Genomic DNA, 24,489 nt, shown 5'->3' with positions numbered 1-24,489 from the left:
TTATTGCCAGATCCTCTTTGGGAGCTCTGCTGAGCAGAATCGATCTTGCTATCTGTTATGCGTGGGATGCACTTGAGCTCTTGTGCACGTTGCGCACGAGATGCCAGTTGCTAGCATGCCGTGCTTCGTCCCTCTGATGTTTTTTACCCAGGAAAATATGTCGCTGCTGGTCTCCGTCCGGTTTCAAGTTCACAGAAATCGGACGTGAAAGGGATTGAGATGGTGAGGCCGCGCTTGATTTCTTGACCTCGATGGAGCACCTCGTAGCTGCAATAATAGACTACCAATACATGGAACATATCTTTTGCTACCCACTTGGTATTATAATCGAGAGGTGCCGTGTCATCTCACCCATTTTAGGATCTGAGAGCATCTTACAAAATTAAATACTCCTCCGTCCCAAATTACTATTCGTTTGGACTTTTCTAGGTACTAGGAATTAAATACTCCTCCGTCCCAAATTACTATTCGTTTGGATTTTTCTAGGTACTAGGTGCATAGAAAAATTAAAACGAATAGTAATTTGAGACGGAGAGTAGCATCAAAACAAGCTTGACACACACCAGGTGTTGAGGTCAGTAGTTGCGATTTAAAAATCCAATTTGGCGCTGGAAGCAATTCACCTGGACGACGGACGAGCATGGTTATGGCTTCACGAAAAGTTTGCATTTTCAAGCCTGCGTTCTACAGCGACAGCTAAGAACCGGAGCAGCCTTCTCGATCCTCATGTCAATGCACCTCGACCGAGTCAGTCAGCGTGTAATTCCACATCAGCTATAGTTCACGCGAAGAACAACACACAGGTCCTGTTCGTTTCAGCTTATTCAGCCGGTTTATCAGCTACCAAACAGTATTTTTCTCTCACAACAAATCAGCCGTTTCAGCTTTTCAGCCGGCTTATAAGCTGAAGCGAACACGCCCGTTGGGTAACTATGGTCGATCCAAGGAAAAAAAGCACACATACAGTACAGCCTCGGTCCAACCGCACCATTCGTGTCTCCACCTGTATATGAGAATACTGAAGTGGTCTACGACATAAAGGATTTTGCACTTTGGCAACTGCTCTCATACAAGTGCCATCTTTGCATCGTATAGAAGATGTTACAGCTATTATGTATGTTGGTACAAAGTACAAACACAATGTACCAATGAGTTACAGTTATGGGATTGCTGGCTGGTAAATTGATAAAATAAAGGTACAACAGCTAGCTTAAATTAAAAGCTGTATCATCACGGAAACTCCGCGCTCTACTGAAACAACAAAGAAGAACGCGGCTACAGCTTCCAGGCGAATTCTCCTGCCATCAGAGTTAGACCCACCAACCTTGGTGGAGCACTACCAGACTATGGGGACCAGGCAGGAGTAAGCGCCCATCTAGCAAGAACCTATGGCTGTTTGAACAGTCAGTCCCCAAATAGAGTTGAGAGCACCAGGCCTTGCACAAAGGTTGCTCTGTCAGTGGCCTGTTTCCTCTTTTGTTCCCTTTCTTCGCTTGTGAGAGACGAGTCAATACTGCCATCGAAAAGGAAATAAAAGTTCGAATCACATATTCCATACGCAAGGAATTTAATTAGCCCTTGAAAACTTATATGGACCAAAGCAAATCACTTGACAGCATACATGTAAACAAGAAAATATAAAACATTATCAAGTGAAATCCTTTTGTCTCAAATGGCCCAAATGTGCATCCTTTTTAACAGTAAAGAGAGTTCTCTGTCAGTATAGTATACCCATGTGTTTCTCGTTAATTAGTCTTAGTACAGAGGTGCTGAGGGACTGCTTGCTCAATAATACCATTTAAGGATAGGAGTATTTTCATTGAAGGGAAAAGTTTGTCAATCGTGAACGTGTGAAACTATCATGCTATTCCTAACCTCAGTTAGGCAACATCTTATAAGAATCGCTACAAAATTTTGGCCTAGAAGCTTTTTGCTAGGATAATAAATGCAAAAGTAGTTCACAAAGAATTTGAGGAGTAATATATACCTTGATTCCCAAGGCTGAGCTGGTGTTTCCTTACGTACTGAGGCACCATCTGGCATAGAAGGTGTTGATTTTGATGGCTCTGGTGCATCTGATGTTGGGAAACTCAGGCCAAATGATGAAAGAAGAGGATCACTGGAAATGTTTGTGGTGGCTGTGTTACTTGATCTGTGGCTATGACCACCTCCTAGAAGAGCCTGTAAATGAGTACCACGCAGATCTCGGCTCAATAAAGAAATTGCATGGCTCTCGGGAATAATATATCTGCGACACCTGTGACCGTTCTGTAAACAGAAATAAAAAGAAGGTGTCAGAAACTTCCAAGTCTTAACAAGAATTTTATTCCAGAGAGGGTGGGAGGGAGAGGGATGAACCTTGAACAAGTAACCATGTTGCATGGTGATATGGTTAAGCATATCTCTTGTAATCCTTTGGGAGCAAATGGGGCATGGCTGAAATGAAAGTAAAAAATGAAAATGAGAACAAATCAATCATTGCTAACAGTCTAACAGTACAGCGAAAACAAAAGCTGTATAAGGTGCCAATTTGATTATGAGTTGGCATAGATGAAGACTGATAAAGAATTATTTTGTCCACCCAGAATGACTTAAACTAGGTGGCAATATCCTTTAAGAATACATTTTAATTGCACAACCAAATGTAACAATTGAATCCATTATCCCAGCCTTCATCTCTCAAACCAATGGAATCAGACTACACATTTAAAACAGACAGAAACTTCTCCCGTAAGCTTTCAAATGTTCCAGATATGCGAGCTCTATACTGTCAAATACAGCTAACGTAAGTCAATGAACTACACATGGTTCTTCATCATAAGAGGATGTGCCCCTGTACTCTTAGAGCAGACACTATCAATTGGCCACTGAGGGTATATGGTGCACAAATACTCATTATGCAGCATGATAGAAGCACTATTTTTTCTTTAAAATAAATGACACAGAGCTATACTATTTTGTTTCCAAAACTACACCTTCAACCCTTCAACTTCAAGCAGAGCACCCAAAGAGGTTTCAAGTCAAGGAAATACAAAAGGAGGGGGTCAGAAGTTCATCCCAGACCTCATTCAAGCAACCAAGCAACAGCTAAATTGCTTAAGAGTCATTATATTGTTCTTGAACCTATAGTCTGAACAAGCACACAGATAAGCTTAATCTTGAACCCTTACTTCTTAAACATTCTATTTGTCACTAAGCCACAATTTCCAGTCAGCTGTGTTCTTTGCAGGAAGCTATGAATGAACCTGTAAGCTTCAGTTCTGTAATTGGCTGAACCTTGGTTCTCCTATTATCACATCTACCAAATAGACAGCACAAGGATACCCAAGAGAGCAGGAGGTCATCAAAACTACAATTACTCAGGAATTTCCATGCCCCCGAATACTAATAAGATCCTCTGACAAGGTTACTAGCCCAAATATCGAAGCTCATGAGCTCATAAATCAGGTCAACACCCCAAGCAGTAAGCTACAACGTTTCGTCCTGCTCTAATCGGAGAATCAAGCAAGTGGTGATAGTTCTTTGCATCACGTCACAGGTTCACTATCAGTAAGAGTCCTGCAGGGCAGGGCAAGGCGGCGAGGTGACTGACTTACCGCGGCGTGTGGCTCGTAGGGGTGGTCCTCCTCGAGGTGGACGCAGAGGGAGGCGACGTCGTGGTCCTCGTAGCAGTAAGGGCAGGCGACCTCCGGCCACGTCGCGTCCCCGAGCGCCATCTCCATCTCCATCTCCATGTCCCCGTCGTCTTCCATCTCCATCTCCACCTCCTCCATCCCCATCCCCGGCATATCTGCACCCAAATCCGACAAAGAACCCGCAAATCAGCACCATGATCGCTCGCATGGCGCGACGGAGGGAGAGAGAATCAGGACAACAAAAAAAGGCAGGCAGGATGCCGTCCTCACCGTCGATGTGGCCGAGCTGCGCCGCGTAGTACCGCTTGGCGGCGGCGAGGCGCGAGATCCAGTGCTCCGAGTCCATGGCTTGATTTGATTTGATCCCTGGCTACCTCTCTCAGGCTTCTTCACAAGCTCCTCCCCCTTCCCTCTTCTCGAGCCGCCCGTCCGAGCTCGTGGTCTCCCCTACCCGCTCGTCTCCGACAGCAGCGGCAGGCAGCAGCACCAACCGGAGACGAGGTTGCTTGCCAGGAGAGATGGTTTTGACCCGGCCCTGTCCCGATTTCCTCCCCGGAAAGAAAGTTTTTTCTCCCGCAGCTCGCCGGCTTCCGGCCTTTAATACCTCAGCTCTTTTACTTTCTTGGCTCTGGGTACGGGGAGGATTTTGCTAGGACGGAGAAAAGAGGAGGGGACGGCGACGAAGCTTCTTATCGGCAGGAGGGGGTGGGGGGAGTGAGTGAGGGGGGAAGGGAAGGGGAGGAAGCGGGTGAGAAATGGGGGCGTCGTGTGGTGGGCTTTTCGGCGTACCGGTCCCGGTCCGAGTCAGCGCGTGTCGTGGCACCAACGACAGCGACCGCCCACTTCCCCGCCGGTTGCTGCTACCCACTGGCCGCTGCGGCGTGGATGACGGGTGGGGCGCACCGGGTGCCCGGCCCCCCCGCGTGGTGGCGGACGCGTATGGATGATAGGGGCCGGCCGGCGCCGCGCGCCCGTGGGCAGGGAAAAGAAAGAAACCCGCGGCGTCCGCGGGAAACCGCGTGGGAGGGGTGTGCGACGCGGATGCCGGATGCCGGGATGCGGGTCGGTGCGGGCGCGAATGGCCAAAATCGAGGATTTTTCGTGGAGCGGATGGCTCGGCACTCCGCCGCGGAGTGGTGGATTATGGAACGCGGATGATGGGGAGCTGGGGACGGCCGAGCGCGCACCGGGAAATCAAGGGGAAGGCTAGGAGAGCTTCGTGCCTTCTCGGGAACAGCTGAAGTGTGGGGTGCTAGTGCTACCTCTAAAAATTGTATAAAATCCAGCTAAAAATATTCAATGGATAGTCTATTATCATACAAAAGTTGAGCATGAAAAGAATCTGCATAAGAAGTGTAGAAATCTGCATGTACTGATGATTTTCTTCTTTTCTTTGTTTTGTCTTGTATAAATTCCCGTACTTAAATTTTGCATAGTATAGATGATTTGAACATATCTATTCATATTTTTATACTGTTACCGATGCACTTTCAGCGGTCGCGGTGGTAGGATAAAATCTTAGAGGGGTTTGCTCCTTCCTCCTTCTCCATCTCCACCTTTTCTTCTTCTTTTTCTCCTCAACTTCCTCCTTTCGCTGTAATGGAGCATTTTTTTTTTTTTGGGGGGGGGGGGGCGGAGGCTCGAGCCCACCTTAGATCCGCCACTAACTTTAGTGGTACTAATGTGTGTAAAAAAGTAATAACACATAGTAAGAACAATATTATCCAATCATACATTCAATCATTCAAAATGCAACAAAACAAAACGAAAAAACAACATTCTTTTTCGCATGTATCTTTGGGAATCCTCCAAGACATCTTTATCCTATCTGAATATAAGACTCATTTGCACTGTATGTTCTCATTTTAAGATTAGTGGTATGCGTCTAGCTTATGCTTTCAGCCGCTTCAATGTTTTTCTCATAGGTCATAGCATCACAGGCAACCACATATCCTTGTACCACTTTTATAAAATTAATATAGACAACTTTCAGTTTTGGCAAGGGCTATATAGAAAACATAATTATATTGTAAGAATGTATACAAGCAACATTCCATATCATGTATCTTATATCATATTTCAAGAAAGTGTGAAGCAAGGGCTGCTGAGTAACCTCAATTTGCGAAAAACGGGCCCTCGCTGATCACTGGGCCAAGAAGGCCATGAGGTCGTGGGAGTAAAGGGTTGTTCATCCTTTTGACTTCATCAACATTGTAGCATAACTAATTATGCATTATAAAAGAGGGAAAACTATCATGCAATTTGTAAGTTTAGAGTCCGAAATAACACCTGATGATGTTAAGTTTTAGGGGGGGTGCAAAATCTGCAATTTATGGGATCGGACCAACACAAACTCTATAGTGATTTACAAAGGTCCATCACAAGAATTAGGGTATAGATTTATAAAGATCGCCTCATAGTTATTAAATTTGTGGCAAATATCATATAACATTTGCGCCAAGAATGACAAGGAAGAGATATGTCTAGTGATATTCTCATAATATACATACCACTAAGTGGGCTGCTGAAGTGCTGAACTAATTGAAGGCCTTGATAGTCACTGCCTTAGTAGGACGAGCTAGACCAGCTCATCCCGTATCCCACGTGAAGATTCGTCTTCGGGATGGACCATCCTCTCCTGGGGACGTCAACCGAAGTGAACATAGCCTAATAGTGAGTGTTTCGTTGTTTCGCTTTCGTAGGATAGGATTCGTTCTGATTGAACGTCGGTCACACAATTACAAGTACTTGATATTTGTTATATTACTTATAAATTAGTGGCTTATACCGTATTTACTCTTGAAGCTAAAGGGTTACATCCTCAAGATGAATGGTTACATTCTGAATTTAAAGGGTTATCTTCTTATATAAGGAACCTATGTACTCACTGCAGTGATAGTTGTATCTTGTTTTTCTTTTGTGATGATCTTGTGCATTTGAGAAGGAAACGTAGTCTATAACTTGTTCATACCTTGCTCCTGGATTGGGAATAACATCGGATCGGGACCCGCGCAACGAGGACACCGGATGACAATATTGAAGCGAGACGAACTACGATAGAGTTCACAGGGCTACTTTCCCCGGCGACACAACCTCGTGGCATGCATTTCACGTTCCACTTCGTGCTAGCCGTTAACATTGCTCCTTGCTAAAATTAGCTCAACTAATTGCACCACCCACCTGCCCGGCAGCCTCGGCTGGCCGGGGCATAAAAGGGAGTGGCGGAGATTCTCCCCCGGCAGCGCCGGCCGATCGACCACCGGAGCTAGACGGCCGGCGGCCGGAAATCGAAACATACTACGGCAGGGAGGCGGCGGCGCATCACACGGCTAGCAAGCTAGCCGCATTGTCGAGGTCTCAAGGATGGGTGACTGCAGGCCCCTCGGGTTCCTGCTCTCCCTGCCCTTCGCCTTCCTCTCGCTCCTCCTCTCCGTCGTCGGCGTCGCCCTCTGGCTTGTCGCGTCAGTCCCAGATTTTCCCTGTTCGACCTTATTCGCCAAGTTACGAACACGCTGCTGCATGCCTGATGGATACATCACGTTTGGTGCAGGATAACGCTGTGCTGCATCTGCCCGTGCTTCTCGTGCTGCGTCAAGGTGGTCGAGCTGGCCGTGGCCCTCATGAAGCTGCCGGTCTCCATCATCATCTTCTTCATTAACCTCATCCCGTGCTAGCACGGTTCTGCCCTGTTGTTTATACAGCATTACTTGTTGTACATGTGATGGGGTTAGTATTCAGTATTCACGCATCGAGGAGCACGCATACAGTTCTCTCAGCGCTCATTCTGAAAGCGGCGCACACAGATGTATGTTGTGTAACATGCATGAACTAATGCACAGCATTTTGGATCAAACAATGACCGAAGCCTCATTGTTGGTTCCTACTGCCATTGCTTTCTTCTCTTCTAGGGTATGGATTTTTGGGAGAGCTGGACACATGTCCATGCATGGCAACCAATGCTACATGGTAATATATCGCCTCAGGCACATTGTACAGCTCGGGGGAATTCCCCGGCAACATAACTAGCTCCGTACAATCTAACACTCGTCTAACGAGTAGGCAGCCACGCTGCGCCTGAAAATCTATAAAAACCTGCAGTGACAAAAAACAGTCCTGCACATCCCCTACCCATCGAACATCAGTTCAGTTCAGCATCTACATTCCTTTTAATTTAAGCATCTAAGATTTTCTTTTTTTCACCCGCAAAGGGAAGTCGAGCGAAGATTACTTGAATTAGATGTCGAGGGAAGATTACTTGAATAGGCCCCTTCTTTCTGCATTCTTATTCGCTGTAGTCAGATGAATATGAGGTAGCATCTTCATCCTCATCCACATTCATTTCCCCTCCATCTCCATCATCAACAATTTCATCATCCTCGTCCATCTCAATGTCGGCATCATCAACTGCATGATCTGCATCATCTTCTTCCGCGTTCTCATCACCTTCAGCATCTTCATCCTCCTCGTCAGATTCAGGGTCCATCATGGACATCATTCCATGGGGCCTGGACCCACTAGAATAGCCTATTGAGTAATCTGGAACTTGCTCTTCATAATCGTCATCCATGGGTTGGCCATTTTCCTCATTATCTTCTGACTGAGATCCAGAACTGTTCTCATCACCTTCAGTGTACGGCATTCTGGCCTCCAAGCCCCACTCATCTGCACCAGAGCTTCGTGGAGACTCCTCAACAGTAGCAGGCTTTGAACTGCTAAGCATGCTAAAGCTTCCTAACAAATTTGCCTTTGGAATTGATCTGGCTCTGCCCTCAGATGGCTGCCGAGACCTAACAGTTCGACGTCCTCGTCCACGAGCACGACCACGTGCCCGCCCTCGCCGTGCGTTCTTCCTTGGCGCTTTATCAGAAGCAACACCGTCATCCTTAAATTCGACCCTCGATGAGCTGCTAACACCTCTTGGGACCCTTCCACCTCGACTTCGACCTCTGCCTCCCCTGCTACCTCCTCTACTTCCGCGTCCACGACCTCTACGGCCGCTACCAGGAAGCCACCTTCCACCACCATACAGATCTGAACCAGTTGGTGGTTCAAGTGGAGTTGTTTCCTGTTTGCTCTTAGCAACTGTATACCTTGATGGAAATTTCTGCAGCAAGGAGTAACATAATTATACAATCTGTAAGGCAAATGATTGATAGCATCATATATAGATGGAAACTTTGTCCAAAGATCAAGGACATGACAGCATTTCAAAATTCAAAAGTACAATAGCATAGCGATGGGGTAGCTGATCAAAACATGAACTAAATCCAATGCATGTGATTATTAGTCCAATAAAAGAAAAATAACCTCAGTTTCAACGAAAAAACGGTACTGTCAGAATTTTAACTTACCATGAAACCTCCACCATCTCTCTCCATCTTTTGATTTTGTGTGTACGAAACAGCTGAGTCTAGGTCTAACATTCGGACCATGACAGCAGCGGTAGTGTCAGGAACCCATGGAAGGACAGAAGCAGATCCGGCCGGTAATAAAGGATTCTGGGGTGCAACATCCTGTGAGTTTAGACACTCACTTGTTGTTTCAAAATCAGAAGAGAGGCGATCTCGTCTTATTGCACCTTCCAGAACAGTCAAGAGCTGCAAGGGAGTGGAAAAGACAGTCTCAGAGGTCATGTATCACAGCAGATATATGAAACAAGTACCAACCCATCAACACACATGTTTCCATAAATCTTTACAGAGAAGAATGACAACCGCACAAAAGTGGTATACCTAAAATAAAAGGGGAACTGCAGCTCTTTAGCTATGCTAGTATTATCTGTTGCACCATCGCAAATTTGGTAGTTCAATTTAGTTATGAATGCAAGGCTGGTACTAGTAAACCAGAGCACAATTTGTGAACCCACATTATTCAAGGTACCATGCTCTTGATCATGGCAAGTCCTCATCAGGACCAGTTTTCAGAATCACCTCCAAATAATAACAGATAGAGGATAACGGGTAAGTTATTTCAGCAACAATAATTACCAACGTTCATCAACACATAGCAGCTTAATAAGGTAGTTATACCTCCACAATTGCTTAATACGGTTTTCAAATAAGGCATCAACCATGTGCTGCATCCAATGTTTCAAAAAGCACCAGGCACTAGGCAGGCACAATCAAGCTCCGCCGAGTGCCTAGGTGAGACTAGGTGGCTGTACTTCTTGCAAGCTAGAGTAACACCATGTTACATAGAATGGACTCAGTATATCGAATAAAGATTGGCATTATCTTGCAACCATGAGTTCCATGACCATAATTCATCTTTCTCCATCTCTTATTCTCTTAAATCTCATTTTTTATTTTTTGGAACAAGTCCTAACTCCTACGTGATCCATGAAAAAACGCCTAGATGCTAGGCGAGGTGCTGTTGCTCTACCTGGCGCCTAGGCACTGCCTTTTGAAACAAAGGCTGCACCTGGTCTTGGCGACTAGCTAAAAAGTGCTGGAAAACCCATTAAAACTTGAGGTAATATACATCTGCTAAGCACAACATGAGCTCAGGACTGCAGGTAACTAGAGTTTCAGTAGAAAATAGGAAATGATGGGAGGCCAGAGTTGTGGGTAAAATTATACAAAACCTGGAATACTTCAGCAGTAGATTTGGTAGCGTATAGCTTCACACTCCAAGATTTCCGATACACATCCGTCCAAAATGGTTGAAGTGCTTCTGATGGTACCGATGCCTGTAAAACAAAAGAACTAATAAGTTGCTTAGGTAGCTCAATTGGATAAAAAGAAAAAACAAGAACTGAGCAGGAACCAACAAAACATGTGATTTGACCTCAATCGAAGCTAACTGCAGCTTGAGCAATATCATTCCTATTGGAACAGAATAATCCACAATTTGCATCTTCCAGTTAGGGTCAGTTCTCTGCTTCTCTTCACATTGTGTTGTATGCTCAGAAAAATTGTAAATGGATTTGAAGGTCTTATGGCAGGAAGAACAGTGCCTTTCTTCCGCTAAGTAGATCTGATAGCAGAAATTACATGAATGCAGCAACTCAGAACATCTTTTCACGCCATACTTCATGGCACATGTCAATTCCTGATTGTAGCATTCCCTCCACATCCATTTCAAAAATGCATCTGCCCTTCTTGAGATAGCTGTCTTCTCAAAATCATTACGTCCAAGTTCAACTTTAAAAGAATCAGAATATTCTGTGGCACTGTCAACACTAAAAGGAGTACTGTTTGAGCTTCCACTATGACAATTTGCCCTTATCATGTCAGTAGCCCCGTTCTTTGGATACCTTCCTGTAGATAGTTCTATACTTGCACCTCTCCTCTTAATGGCTTCCTTAAAGGTTGGCTCAATCATTTGCAACATTGAATGAAGCTGTGCCTCCCGGCTGCCACGTGTATCGAGGGCAGCCACTAGAGAATCAAAGGCCTGCATTTTCATTAGATAAAATGTCCAAAAATTAGAGAGGTGGTTTATACATAATGCTTTTTTAGAATCCAGCTAGTAATGTCATGAACATTGAAATTAAAATCGAGCAGGTTTCTATTTATTAAGCTTGCATTAGACAATATCTGCTTAGCAGTGTGGCTCTCATGCAACATGAGGAGCAAGCCTTAGCTGGCGAAAGATGACAATAATGCTGATAGCAATGTGCATCTTAGACACTGAAATGTTAATAACTGCGTATGAAGAGTTAGATGTATATTTCAATAAGTAGATACAGAATATATGCATTCTGAAGTTTTATTTCACTGATGCCAGACAGATCTTGGAACCCCCTGTTAAGGTAACTGAAAATTAACCAGCTGTTTCCCAGGTGGACTACTATAAGGCAATATTTCTCAACACTGGATATTCCCGATTCTTCAAATAACATTGTTGTTTCAGATTCTTCTGAAACAACATTAACAGCATGCAGAGTCACCAAAACTTGGTGTTACTACAAATCCAGGTATAAATGGGGACCCTCAATGACCAGCAGTGACCACATGTCAGGGATTTGGAACAAGAGAGTGGGCATGGACAATGCTGACAGGCAGTAAATGTCTGGATCCCAACCTTTATCTAGAACAGTTAAAATTAATTCAAATATAACTTCAAACATGTTCGACTGAAACAAAACAAAAAAGCCAATATCCAAGATATTTGTTTTTAGAAAAATATTTTTCTTGAGCTGACACAGGACTGCATGCCATTATATTAAGAAGGAATAAAAGGATTGATCTCACAATATACAAAAAACACCACAAACACACACCACACCACCATACCCGCATAGGGAGAAAGCAACAAAAACACAACACAGAACCAAAAAAGAAGAGGCTTGGACCAGCAAGGTCCAGAAAAATATTGAGAAAAAAAGAACTCAGAAAGTGCCCAGCTAAAAGGCATAACACCCCAGCAACTCCAATGGTAATATTCCCAATTTTTTTTTTTACTGCGAAGCAAGGAACTTTCAAGATGTTTACCACCATTTGCCAGTCATACATTGGCCAAGCAATCCAGCAGTAATTTGGCAGAATCATACATGTACTGGCAATTCCAGAACCAAACATCACTTAGATGATAGATCTTCACAGGTGATGTTAATGAAAATATTATCCAGAAAATAGCATGATTTAGCATCTGATCATGAGTTTCTTAGAGCATAAGCTATGTCCCATAGTAAAAGTAATCAAGTAGAATCTAATAGGTATAAACAAAAAATTACCTCCTCTGAGTCAATAACTCTCCAATATCCATCTTTGGACTCAAAAAAGATTCTTCCTGAGCCAGGATCATTTGGCGATGCTGAAGTTGTAAACTGCCAATACCTGTTTCCCCTCCGATCCTGACCTAGGGGCAGAGATCTGTAAACATAGAGCTGTTCTGCCCGGTGACCAATGTACAATTTCAACTGAGACCGTGTTTTATCAGCATAAGCATACTGCTGAACAGACGAAGCATCTGGGGTTGCCATCATTTCCTGGCCTACACCATTTCTCTCATAAGATATACTACCAGCATTACCTTGACTATGCTGATCAAGTATTTCACAATTGTTGATGGTTCCCATATGTCCATCATTCTCTTTATAAGCATTACAGGCTGGAGTTGAAGTGCTCTCTGTAGCATTGTTTTCTTGATACATATCAGCCTTCAAACCCATGTAAGAATTATATTGCATTCTGCTAGCAAATTCTTCCTTGGAACGCCTCTTGTCAAGTTGCACCTCTGCCCACATTTGCTTCTTTAAGGCATTTGCTAACTCCAAGCGTTCCTGCAAGATTCTGGATCAGGTGTTTCCCAATGAGAAATAACAAGATAAAAGAGTAGTTTAAGCAGGGTCATTGGATATACCTCAAGAACACCACGAATGGAGTTCCCTTCAGTGGCAACACCAACAAGGGCAACCAGTGCATTAAGGCGTTCTTCGACACTAAGATCGCAATAGTCACCTTCTGCTAGTGCACGTACCCAAGGCTCCACTTGATTGCTTTCATCAATTTGTGTATTTTCAGAATTGTCAGGGGTTACTTCATGATTAGCTGATGAGGCTCCAAGAGGTGATTCATTACCAGTATCTGCTGCAATGGACTTCCCTAAAGAAGGGAGGGGAACACCTTTTGCAGATTTAGTAAAACTACTTGATGAGTTCAATGCATTACCCACACTATCTGCCTCGGTCTTTATGTCACCAACTTCAGTTGTAATTGGTACTTCATCTTGTGCCTTGACAGCAGGAAGAGGATCCTTGTCATCTTCCACTTCAGTATTCACATCATCACCATCAGGGTCATCATCATTGTCATCACATTCAGAGTCATCATCCCTCTCAGCCTCATCTGCCTCCTTTTCAGCTTCAGAGTCAGAAAGGACATTTTGAAAAGCCCTAATTTTTTCACGTGCTGCTGACAACACAGCCTCAGAATCAGCTGGATCTTTTCTATAAGGTGATTTCACACAGTATGTTGAAGGAGCAGTTCTCTCAAAAAGTTTTGTATCCCTAGATAAGGCAGCAGCTATGGATGCCTCAGGTGTCTTGCTTGTTGTTAGGTCTCTCAATCCAGATTTCTGAACATGAAATAGCAGCTTAGAAAATTAGAGACAGCCACAGAAGGCAAACGAAGAAATTAACAATACATATATGTATGCACCTGAATTTTTTCTGCTACTTCCAATATTGTGAGACCTTTGCTTCCTTCAAGAGATAGCACATGGAAAGCTGCAAATTTTACAGTTCCAGGAGTGAGACGGTGCCGGGATCTACGGCGATGGGTGTAACCTCTTTCTTTCATCAAAGCGGCAGCATTCACTGCTGCTGAACCATTTCGGAGTGTTGATATAACATTCTCACCATCATGACCCTGCACCAAATTTTGCAAGACCTTGTGAGAACTCTTTTAGATGTTTTTCTTGCCATGCAGAAAACTTAGATAGTGGTGTGAATCATGTACTACAGGGATAAGCTTTAGAGAACTAATTTTATATCCACATGACTCAGCATGTATGTTAATTTTTCATCAGAAATGTCCGATTTCCAGTATATCCAACTATACTCTTTCAGTTTTGGCCTTCATCCTAATCACAGGAACCAAGGTCCCGAATACAGTGCAAATTAGACTTGACAGATCACACAAAATTCCAGCCTTTTGCAGCCAATATTGGAAACAGGTAAACTGGTTATCTTTAAAATCAATTCATATTTGTAAATAATACTTGCCATTTCTTCACAGAAAGGTGCCAGATTCATAAGTGCTCAGTGTCATAAATTGATGCAGCAGATGCAAATTAGAATAGACCACAGCACAAAACAAGACAGTGTGAGTTTGTTAGTAAATTGCTGGCATCATCCAACAGGAATCAGTTGACCATTAGGTTACAAAGCAATGTATTAGTTAAGGAGAAAATTATAACAAAACACAAATGTCTTGGTGATTTATGTTACATAATATTATGAATGACTTTGAACTGAAATAATCTTAGAGGCAGGTGGATTATATAGGAGCACATACCTCATTATCATTACGATAATAAGAATCATCGACATTCCTTTTCTTTAATTGGGGTCCAAAACCAGCAGATAAAGCAAACTGCCGTAATATTTCAGGCCATGTAAGAAGATTCAGATGGCGCTGCCAGCTACGTATATTAAATCCCCAGGCATATGCCTATCAGAAAGAAACATGAAGGTTCAAAGAATATATAAAAAACATCAAGCAGACATGATTACAAGAAGAATAGAATATTTAAGAAAAACATTAAATCTGCAGCACATAGATGCTCACCCCTTCTACAATTTGTGGATGGCCACCTCCCGGATTCACCCCCAGTGCAATTGATGGAGTCCTAGCAACATCTTCAATATCCTTTATGATGGATTTCAGCAGAGCAATATGTAGCTCCCCCAACAGCCTTGAATCCTATCAAAAGAAATAGTATAACAACTTAGGATAAGACAGGTGCAGAAAAAAATGTAAATTATTAGTATATCAATTCAGAATATACTAGCTTCCAAGCCTAGTGGCTAATTTGTCCAAGGCTACAAAATTCTTATAAAAGCAATACATAATCCTACAACAAACTCCAGTAAGATAACTCCCAGAATCACATGGATATGTGAAAGTTGTGAACATAATAAATAACTGGCATAGACACCCGCTAATGCCCAAATCTCCTGACAGCTAATTCCCAGTGTCAAAACGGTTGTCGATAATATAATAAACACTCTGGCACGAATACATACACCATACTACGGATTTCAGTCATGTAACGCCTATGAGTCAAAATGGAACACAAATAACTCTAACAAGATCAAATAAATAAATACTAAGAAAAAGCTTCTCCTTGCATATTGAGTCAAATGCAAACCAAACTCATGACAACTATCCATTTGGAACAAAAAGGAACTTGGAATTGTTTCAGCTTTGCATATGACCACAGAGATCCGAATTTGATAATTACTATTCAATAATATATACAAAATTAAAATTTTGTAGAAATTGATATGTTATGACTGAACAATGTATTAAAACTTTAATGCCAGTATAGACAACATAGAAATCAATCCACTGAGCAATATCTAATCTGACATAAGAAATGTTATAGAACCACTAGCAGAAACTAAATCAGACAAACATAAGGCTTGTGGTAACTCCTGTTTAATTTAATACTTATACATTCATTGCCCCATGCCAGAGGTAACATTTGATCAATCATCTGCTTGTATTAATTTGTGCCTAGAACTTACCAATGTCACGAAGCGTGAATCACGTAACCATACAAATCTCATTATTCAATTATCCTCCACTTTGCCAAAACTCTACCACCAAAAAAGCATACAGAAGTACAGAGGAACAAAGAACTTACATAATCATGAAGAGACTGAACAAACTCATCAAGTGTAACTGGAGAAAGACCTAGAACATCAGTGAAAGTAATCAAGAATCTCCACACCTGCAAATCAGTTAACAAATTCACATTAGACAGGAATTTCAGTTCAAAATTTTTAAGTAGCATGAACAAATTTAAAAATTAATGATGTCTTAAATAAGCACTAGCAATTTAGTCAGCTGGAATGTATATCTGACAAATGCGTCACAAGATAACATATTACATGCAAGAGATAAACATAAAACCTGATTCCAAATCTACTAAATGCAAATGAGCTGCCTTAATTAATTTATCCATTTGCAATACAACACAATAAGTTAAAATAAAAAAACAAATGTACTGCCAAACAACACAAAAATGTCCAGTGCTACTATTATTATATCTCTTGAGAAAATGAATATAGTATACGTAAAAGGTTATATGAACGTCATAAATGCTATAGTACATAGACCATCATAGAATTGATGACCGTGTGTTTAAACATCTATGCCCTTTTCAAATATATGATGATTAGGATAAGCTAATTAGTTCATTTTTGAACTAATTAACTTGTCCTAAATGTCATATTTATAGACGGAGCGAGTACATATGTACTAGACAGCAGCATAAGAGAAGATAAACAAACAAGAGCAGAACATCTCAATGAAATGAAATAGTTGTGATTTAGTGTTTCTTAGGAACTGCTATGCCAAATGAATGTAATGTGGCCATTTATGAATTGGGGTTACCTTTGGATATTTTGCTAATAATACTAACCAAGATAGGTTTAGGATCTGAACATATCTTAAGAAATATCACAATCATTAAAAGAAAAGAGTAAGAAAGGCAGCATTACCATCAAAAGCTTTCCAACATTATCCTCGGATCCAATCCAAGGCTTTATAGAAAATGGCACCTTCAGTCTCACCGTTTGAGGAGGAAATTGACTTAACATGCCTGGAAAGGAGAATTAAAAAAAAATCAAACCATGTAAATTGAATTATGCAGTTAGGCTTCCAAAGTCAGAAATAGAGCGTACAACAAAAATAAGCTATTATAACGTCACATATATATTGCTTTGATAATGCCTTAATATCAGTACATGTCAAATGAGTGAGTCCATTTTTCAATTGCTAAAATAAACAACTATGTGGTGAAAAACTTTAGAGGGATTTTACCAAAAAGAAAGTTCTGTGTGAGTTATGGGAAAGGGTAATTAAATTTGTTAACAGTTAGAATAGTGTGAAGCAAATAAATAGTTGGTGAAAAGTGGAAAAAAAATTTGAACTACCAAAAAGATGTAATCTTCGTTATAAACTGATGTGTGTACCTATGTAGGTATGTCCTTCCCCTGGGAACCCCGGGGTGGTTACCATAGTCTATCTAGATCTGAATCAGGTTAGATAGTCTAGCGCTTTGGTTCTAAGCCCTCTGTGTAACTCTGTGTAAGAAACTTCCGGTATTTCCGTTTGTTGAATGGAAATGGGGTAGGCCTCGTATTGAAAGTGAATTTTTTTTGTATTATACTTTGAATTCAGAGGAATTAAAAAAGATTAGAGTGACTTTTCTAAAACTCCAAAATCCTGCTTTTTTTTACTTTGCAGTAAAACTAGACTTGTCAAGTTGTCATCATTATTTTGCAACTAACCAACCAAGCTGTTTCACAATTAGGCATAACTTGAGATCCAAACAAACCCTAAAAATCTTCCTGTCAGAAACTGCTCTATAATGTACACGCAGTGACCCTAAAGCAGTAAATATAAAGCATTCTCCAATGCTCAGGTTCTTACCTAGAAGTTTTATAGGTTTGTAACATATAAAAGACGACAAGTACAGATAAATGTGTAGTCTATGCCTCTAGTTATACTCTATTAATGATGGATAGTAAATTGGACCTTTGCCCAAGAAAGTCATTTGAAGTGAATTGTTACTTGTGGAAGAGTATCATTAAGGAGTTTGGAACTAACTAGACTAATGTACCTCGAAAGGAATCAAGCTGCTGCAATGTGTCGCTGTCAAGATGCGTTGAGGGCAACCCTTTGCTTTGTGCAGCTAATTCCATTAGTTCCAAGCGCTCATCTTCCATCAATTCCATATACTCCCTTGCAATTCTGCGTGCCGTAGCCCTTTCACTGGCAGCCTTTTGCCTTGCCGCCTCTTTTTCTTTTCGCATTTCCTCCTTTTGCCTTTGTTTCTCTGCCTGCACGTGTTTAGGCAGTAGGCATTAGCTATTTAGTAGACTCCATTATGGTTAACATTACAGGAACCAGAAAACTAACTCGTCTAGATTGCTTCTGCAAAAACTTCTCCATACGCTCATGTTCACGCCTTTGCTCTCTTTGGAACCTCTCTTCTTCTCTCTGCCTCTCACGCAGTAATCTCTCCTCTTCTTTTCTTCTCTCGCGATCAAGTCTCTCCATTTCCTTGCGCCTTTGCTCCTCTCTCTGCAGACGTCACATTGTAAACAAAATTTATAGTGAAAGACATAGATCTACTGACCAACAATAACGGAAACCAGCAATACCTTTCTATTTAACATCTCCTGTTTCTCAAGCTCCTTCCTAATTCGTCTTTCATGAGCTTCAACTTCCTTTGCAATTTTTGCTTCTTCATTATGCTGAAGCAAATCCCAGACAAGTTAATATGCATATGAATATAGCGCTGAAGAGCAAGATGCATATATGAACTCAAAAGGAAATCATACTTTTCGTTTTCTTTCCACTCGAGAAGCATCTTCATCATGATAAACCCTTCTTTCAGATGATACAAGTGGGTTTTCAAATGCGGCAACCTGAGAAATATCAAACTGGCCTTCAACAGGAACAGAATTAAGGTTGCTATTAGACTGAGCCATCTCATGATCTGCTGGTACTGCTGGAAACGCCTGAGACCTGCTGGGTTGAGGCAACAGGCCAGAACCAGATGTGTGACCTTGAAAAGCATAACTAGGTGCGGCCTCCTCAGATCCATGGAGAAGTTGTGACCCTGAGGTGAGAGAAGATATCCTAGAATTTGAAATTTCCACTGGAGTGTCATAGTAGTGAGATCGGCTTGCCCTCTCATATGTATCACTTGGTTGCTCAGGAAGAAATTGATACTCATGGACCGCACGTGATCCAACATGAGGTTGGACTATGGGTGGATTACCAACTGTTGATTTTCTCTTCCCCGTAAATGAATTCGGAACAAAGGGGGTTTCCATGGTAGGTAAAAATGCTGAAGCCTAAGGGGGGAAAAAAGGAAGAATGGAAGATTAGAGGTGGTAATAATACTATGCACATAGAGTAGCCTCACCCTGAATTCTGAGAATACATATGAAGCAAAGATAATAAGGGGAACAAAGATTGCAGCATGAAAACTCACCAAGAAAAGAATATATGCTCATGGGATAACACTTGTAAAGATACAGTAGCTCTTCTACTAGTATGACCAATTGACCATAGGAAACATAAACCACCCATGTATAGCTTGGTGTGGAGAACTAATGAAAAAAGAAGAAAAAAAAAGGTGCCACCAAATACTACACGATAATTGTGCCATGCCAATATTGCTTACACCCAACTCACCCAATTCTGAATAACATCACCACATCAGTTACAACACATCTGCAGCGTATACTACTTAATGGTAAAGTCTTGACCACTTTGGGGAATTGTGGTGAAGGGGGTGTTCATAAAACTGGCACAAAATGATTTATGACTTTGAATCTTCAAGGCATTATTATCATTTAAAAGACTGAAAGCTATGCCCTATTCCAAACTGAATTGGCAATCACCACATGAGGTATGATGCACATGCACTCATTTGAGTAGGGCACACCACGTCGAAGTTTGGGCTAACAAATCAGCGCAACAACCGCAACACTCATAATCGCACATCAATATGAGAGTAATGTAAATAAACCCCACACTACCATCAATTTTAGCACTGATGCAATGTCACTCCAAAAATTATGCACATGCACGATCAGAAACCCAGTTTATGCAATGGCACAAATCCACCACAATAAGAGATACAAACTTACATTTAAAAGTTCCCTACATATATACCTTTAAGAGCTTCGGATCATGCCTAGAAAATATCTTTGTATCATAAGATCGCACAGGCTGCTTTTGTTGCTCCGGAACTGCCCAAAATACACAAGACAAAAGGAGTGTCAATAATTATAACTTATATTGGTAAGTGCACAAATGCAATTAATAGAATCCACATAAGAACTTCTATTCGACTATTCACCAAATACAGAAACTTATAGAAGCCATAGACACATGCCATTTAGCAAATGCTCATCTAATCTTTTGTTTGTACAATGCTATAGGGTGTATTCCAGAGTAAAGCCTTCTCAAGGCTCGATTGGTTAATCCTTTCCCCATGGGGATTGGTGGGGGGAGGATTAATTCCATGCCCCATGGGTAAGGGATTTAATCCCCTCCAATTTCCATTGGGATCAATTAACCAAACAAGACCACAAGGTGCTCCTAATCAAAATTTGGGCATTAGATGAGAATGAGATCCAGGGCTGGATTGGATTTAGAGATATGTGAAATTGGACGCAAACAACAAAATGCTCATCCACACTGTTATCAAGTCCCCAGAAACATAATCGATTCAAATCTCGTTTATTGGATTTAGAGATATGGCCGTGTCTAATCTCCCAGTAACCTGATGCCGGAACACTGATGCCATATACTGGACTTCCATGCCAAATTCGGTGACCTGCTAAGTAGTCGTTGACTAGCCCTGGTTGATTCAGTGGCTTGCTGCCAGGCCTGATGGCAGGACATATGTGAAAAGAAATGGGATCCAGAGCTTAGGGCACAAGAAGTTATACCAGATCCAGAGACCACAAATCGAGAAGGGGAGGGAATACCAAGGGCCTGAGCCAAACCCTAGCACGGCCCCACCATCACCATGATGCTGTCTCTTTCAACTCCCAGTAAGTATCCTTCCGCAATCTCATTAAGAGCGAAGATGGAGGGGGAAGAATTAAGGAAGAGAGCTCTTGCTCATGGAGTTGGGGTGGCCCTCCCCTTGCAGCCTCCCTTCAGATCACTCCCTCTCTTGATGTGCAATGAAAATACACAGGGCAGGCGGGGGCGCAACGCAACACTTCAAGGGACGTTAATATGATGCTACAGTGCTCTCCCCAGCCCTAATATTAAATGGGCCTCACCTAAAGCCCAGGTTGCCAATTAGACATATGGCCCAGCAATCAGCACACTTTAGTTGATGGTTTGCAGTAGATTCTGGTGGCAGCCACTGTCGCAACCAGATTACAATGTCACGACTGGATGTGCAAGACGATATTTGGGGACATGGTTCTTCCTCTTGGAGTTAGGGAGGCACTCACGTTGCTGTCCCCAATCTAATCACTCCTCGCTTCTGCGATGGAAATACACAGAGGAGTGCATGTCTAGAGAGGCTGCAGCACTGCTCCATGCTGCCCTAAAACAAAATTGGGCCTCACCATAGGCCCATATATACCCACTGGACATAACCATAGGAAGTCAGCACGGACACTGCCACTTGATGGGTTGCAGTAGATGTTAGTAGCAGCATTTGAGGGGCCCTTTGGGAGAGCACCATCTCGAAGAATTCGTGAAGCTGGGTATCCCTAGCTCCATGAATTCCACGAATTTCTGGAGCTGGAGATTGAGGGTGTTTGGTTAAGGCATTTCACCCCTATTTAGACTAAAACGAGAGACTTAAACCAATTTATTTTAGCTTACAAACGCCAGATTTGGCGAGAAACGGAGCACAAGCTATCCCAAGTAGGCACTAAATTCCAATCTATGCCACATCTAACAAAGTATTGTTAAGGAAAATCATACAGAAGATTCACATCACACTGCATAAAACAAAGCAAGTAATTGAACACAGAAAACAAGGAAAGTCGTGATTAAGCACTAAGTGTACTAGAACAGCAAAAAAAACCAACTGCTATCCATACAACCTGTTCATACAGCTCCTTTTCAAACAAAAGATAAAAGGGTTCAACTCACTTGGGTGGTTGTTACCTCAGAAAACAAAAGGGCTTAAAACACCTGATTGTAACGGGGTAGATGGGTCGTATATGAAACATTTCCCAAGAGGAAATGTAGAAATTGAGAATTTGAGGCGCTTCAGCTGTGGAGCATTAATAAAGATGATTCCCGGAAAGAACTGACAATATTGAAACAATTCTATAAAAATTCAAGATAACTCATGTAAATAAGAGCTAGAATGTGTCGTGTGTATTACTAGGGAAGGAACACCTGCATATTTAGTAGCGAGCATGGATCTTGGTTTCATTAGTAGGAAGTAAAAACTGGTTTCCCTCAATAGGGCCATACGATGTGCGATTTTTACTTGATCCCTCACATTTAGAAATAATATCAAACTCCTCATCTTTAGAAAGAATACTAGTTTCATTCTTAATCAAACGATGGTCTCTTACAAATAATAGACCTGCAGGGTTTTCAACCTTACTTCTCATCTTAATTTTTCACTGATCAGTCATTCATACCCTTCACCGTATTATCTACCATATGTCCATATATTATTAAATAAATTCACCTCTCCAACCATACTGGATACATCTACTTGCAGGAAGTCAGGAATATCAAAAGACTGGCTATAATCAATTATTAAACTATTTTATCATAAGAAAAAGGAAACACGGAAGATTATTGAGTTCAACAAAAGAATACTTTTTAAAAAGGCGTTTGCAAAATCAACAAGTATTCAGCCAGGGCATAAGAGAAGCTGGAACATTTCCCCTAACAGGCCACCTTGAGCATTCATTGACTTAAACATCAGTGTAAAACACAAAGACAAAGACTTTAAATTTCAATATGCATACCAATGGGTGCACCAAAGGCACCAGGAGGAACGGGATCAAAATCAGTGCCAAGCACGGGACCATCCTCCCTCAGTGGTTCCCCAAGCTGTGACTCCACAGAATGAATCACATGGAGCTCAGATGGCGTGAGCTGCACCGATGGCACCACCGGTTGTGCCATCATAATTGGTGTCGGCTCATAATACCTCCTCCCAATATCCGGCATGGAGATCCTGGGCACTGCTGAGGACCGTCCGGCACCCCTTCGTGAGTGAGCTGGGTGCAGTGGTTCATTGTACATCCCAGGAGTGCCCACCATAAGGTCACTGCTTGCCAGTGGTATTGCCGGTGTTGGTAACACTGGCAGTGGAGGCATCACTGGCGCTAGTGCAGCCTCTTCCTCCCGCCGCTGCCGCTTCGATGGTGGCTTGCGATCCTTGAGCCGGCGGTGGCAGAACCACATTTGCAGCTGCCTGTCCGACAGCCCTATCTTCTCCGACAGCTCCAACCGCATAGCCTCGGACGGGTACTGCTCCACTGCACCAAACCAAAACCCCACGAAAATGCTCAATCGGGAAAACACTAAAACCCGAAGAACAAACACACACCCAAATATATCCATCAAAATACACGAACCCGCATAGGTCTTCTCCAGGACCTCGAGCTGATAGGGGGTCTTCATCATCCGCTTCACCGGCTTCTCCGCCGACCCGGAGGTCTCCACGCCCGCCCCAGACGCAGACGCCGGGGCCGGGGCCGGCGCCGCGGGCGCCGGAGGCGGGGTCATCGCCTCGGCGGGAGCCTCCGGCGCCGCCTTCCCGGCGCCGTCCCCGTCCCCGCCGGCGCCGGTGGCGTCCATGGCAGCGATCCGGGGCCCGGAAACCTAGATCCGAGCACCTTCCGCGACCTCCAAAGCAACGCGCAGAAACTTCCAACTTTTCTCAGCCCACCTCGTAGCGTCTGCCCGCACCAAATGCCTCACAGTCGCTATATACCCCCCGCGTCGCCGCGCGGGGTGGAAACAAAAAAGGCGAATCGATGTGCGGCCGGATCTCCGCGGCGAAGGAATATCAACACCGACGGCCGAACGGGGGGAGGAGGAAAGGAATAATGGCACCAGCAATAACTTGAACACCACGAACACCGCCGCGGGCGCGGATGGATGGGTGGGTGAGGCGACGAACGGAGGGGGAGGAGGATAGGGATGTGGCGGAGGAGATTTGGGGAAGCCGCGAGCCAGGAACAGCAACGGGCGCTGGGGCGACTGCTCTCGAACTGGGAGATTATTACCCACGCGCTGCGGCGCTGGGGATTGGGTTTGGATCGCTGCTGCTGCTGCCATTCTGTGCAGCTAATAAAAACCAAACCCTTTTTTCCTCTTCCCCTTTTCGCTTGGGGGCTCAGGCTTTGTATTTCTTTTGTTTTGTTTTGTTTTTCTTCGTGGGAGTGGAGAGTTGTTTGGTGTTTGTGTTGCGCGAGTCGCTCGTAGTTGTGGCTGTGCAGCAGCTGCTGCGGCCTGCGAGATTGGGGAAAAAAAGGGAGATTAAAAGGAATATTTGGATCGATGGAGAGGGATGGATGGGATGGAATAATTAGCGTAGCGGGTGCTTGGATTTCTTGGGGTTTGATCTTTGCGGGGGTGGTGGTGGTGGGCTTTGTGCTTTTGACTAGCTGTGGGTTCCGGTGGGAAGGAAATTTGCGCCTGGATTTGGTGCC

General features: G+C 43.0%; 2 protein-coding genes and 1 long non-coding RNA gene across 5 annotated transcripts; 1 reads left to right on the top strand and 2 right to left on the bottom strand.

Annotated features, from left to right (window-relative positions):
* Positions 1-1,029: 1,029 nt before the first annotated feature.
* On the bottom strand, positions 1,030-4,354 carry LOC101762053 (protein DEHYDRATION-INDUCED 19 homolog 3). The gene is made up of 5 exons (XM_004969440.4): positions 3,906-4,354; positions 3,597-3,790; positions 2,359-2,436; positions 1,988-2,268; positions 1,030-1,513 (listed from the first exon to the last, which is right to left on the bottom strand). The coding sequence occupies exons 1-5, from the start codon at positions 3,979-3,981 to the stop codon at positions 1,405-1,407; spliced, it is 738 nt and encodes a 245-aa protein (XP_004969497.1). The 5' UTR covers positions 3,982-4,354; the 3' UTR covers positions 1,030-1,404.
* Positions 4,355-6,016: 1,662 nt separating this feature from the next.
* Positions 6,017-7,505, top strand: LOC111257385. The gene is made up of 2 exons (XR_002677792.1): positions 6,017-7,096; positions 7,186-7,505. It is a non-coding gene; the product is annotated as an uncharacterized LOC111257385 (long non-coding RNA).
* Positions 7,506-7,582: 77 nt separating this feature from the next.
* LOC101761385 (homeobox-DDT domain protein RLT2) lies at positions 7,583-24,489 on the bottom strand. 3 transcript variants are annotated; one of them, XM_022826883.1, is made up of 19 exons: positions 23,623-24,487; positions 23,410-23,527; positions 22,795-23,310; positions 20,003-20,079; positions 18,658-19,176; positions 18,478-18,570; positions 18,233-18,397; positions 17,934-18,153; positions 16,810-16,910; positions 15,951-16,037; positions 14,870-15,004; positions 14,597-14,752; positions 13,739-13,948; positions 12,942-13,655; positions 12,313-12,861; positions 10,422-11,030; positions 10,219-10,323; positions 8,987-9,232; positions 7,583-8,739 (listed from the first exon to the last, which is right to left on the bottom strand). In XM_022826883.1, the coding sequence occupies exons 2-19, from the start codon at positions 23,456-23,458 to the stop codon at positions 7,918-7,920; spliced, it is 5,373 nt and encodes a 1,790-aa protein (XP_022682618.1). In that variant the 5' UTR covers positions 23,459-23,527; positions 23,623-24,487; the 3' UTR covers positions 7,583-7,917. The 3 variants fall into 3 exon arrangements, with proteins under 3 accessions (XP_022682618.1, XP_004969494.1, XP_004969495.1); XM_004969437.4 differs by having other exon boundaries at positions 23,410-24,489; XM_004969438.4 differs by lacking the exons at positions 22,795-23,310; positions 23,410-23,527; positions 23,623-24,487 and having other exon boundaries at positions 19,978-20,079.

The sequence above is a fragment of the Setaria italica genome, chromosome V (assembly GCF_000263155.2).
Source record: "Setaria italica strain Yugu1 chromosome V, Setaria_italica_v2.0, whole genome shotgun sequence".
Taxonomy (NCBI): domain Eukaryota; kingdom Viridiplantae; phylum Streptophyta; class Magnoliopsida; order Poales; family Poaceae; genus Setaria; species Setaria italica.
This window is presented reverse-complemented; position numbering and strand designations above follow the sequence as displayed.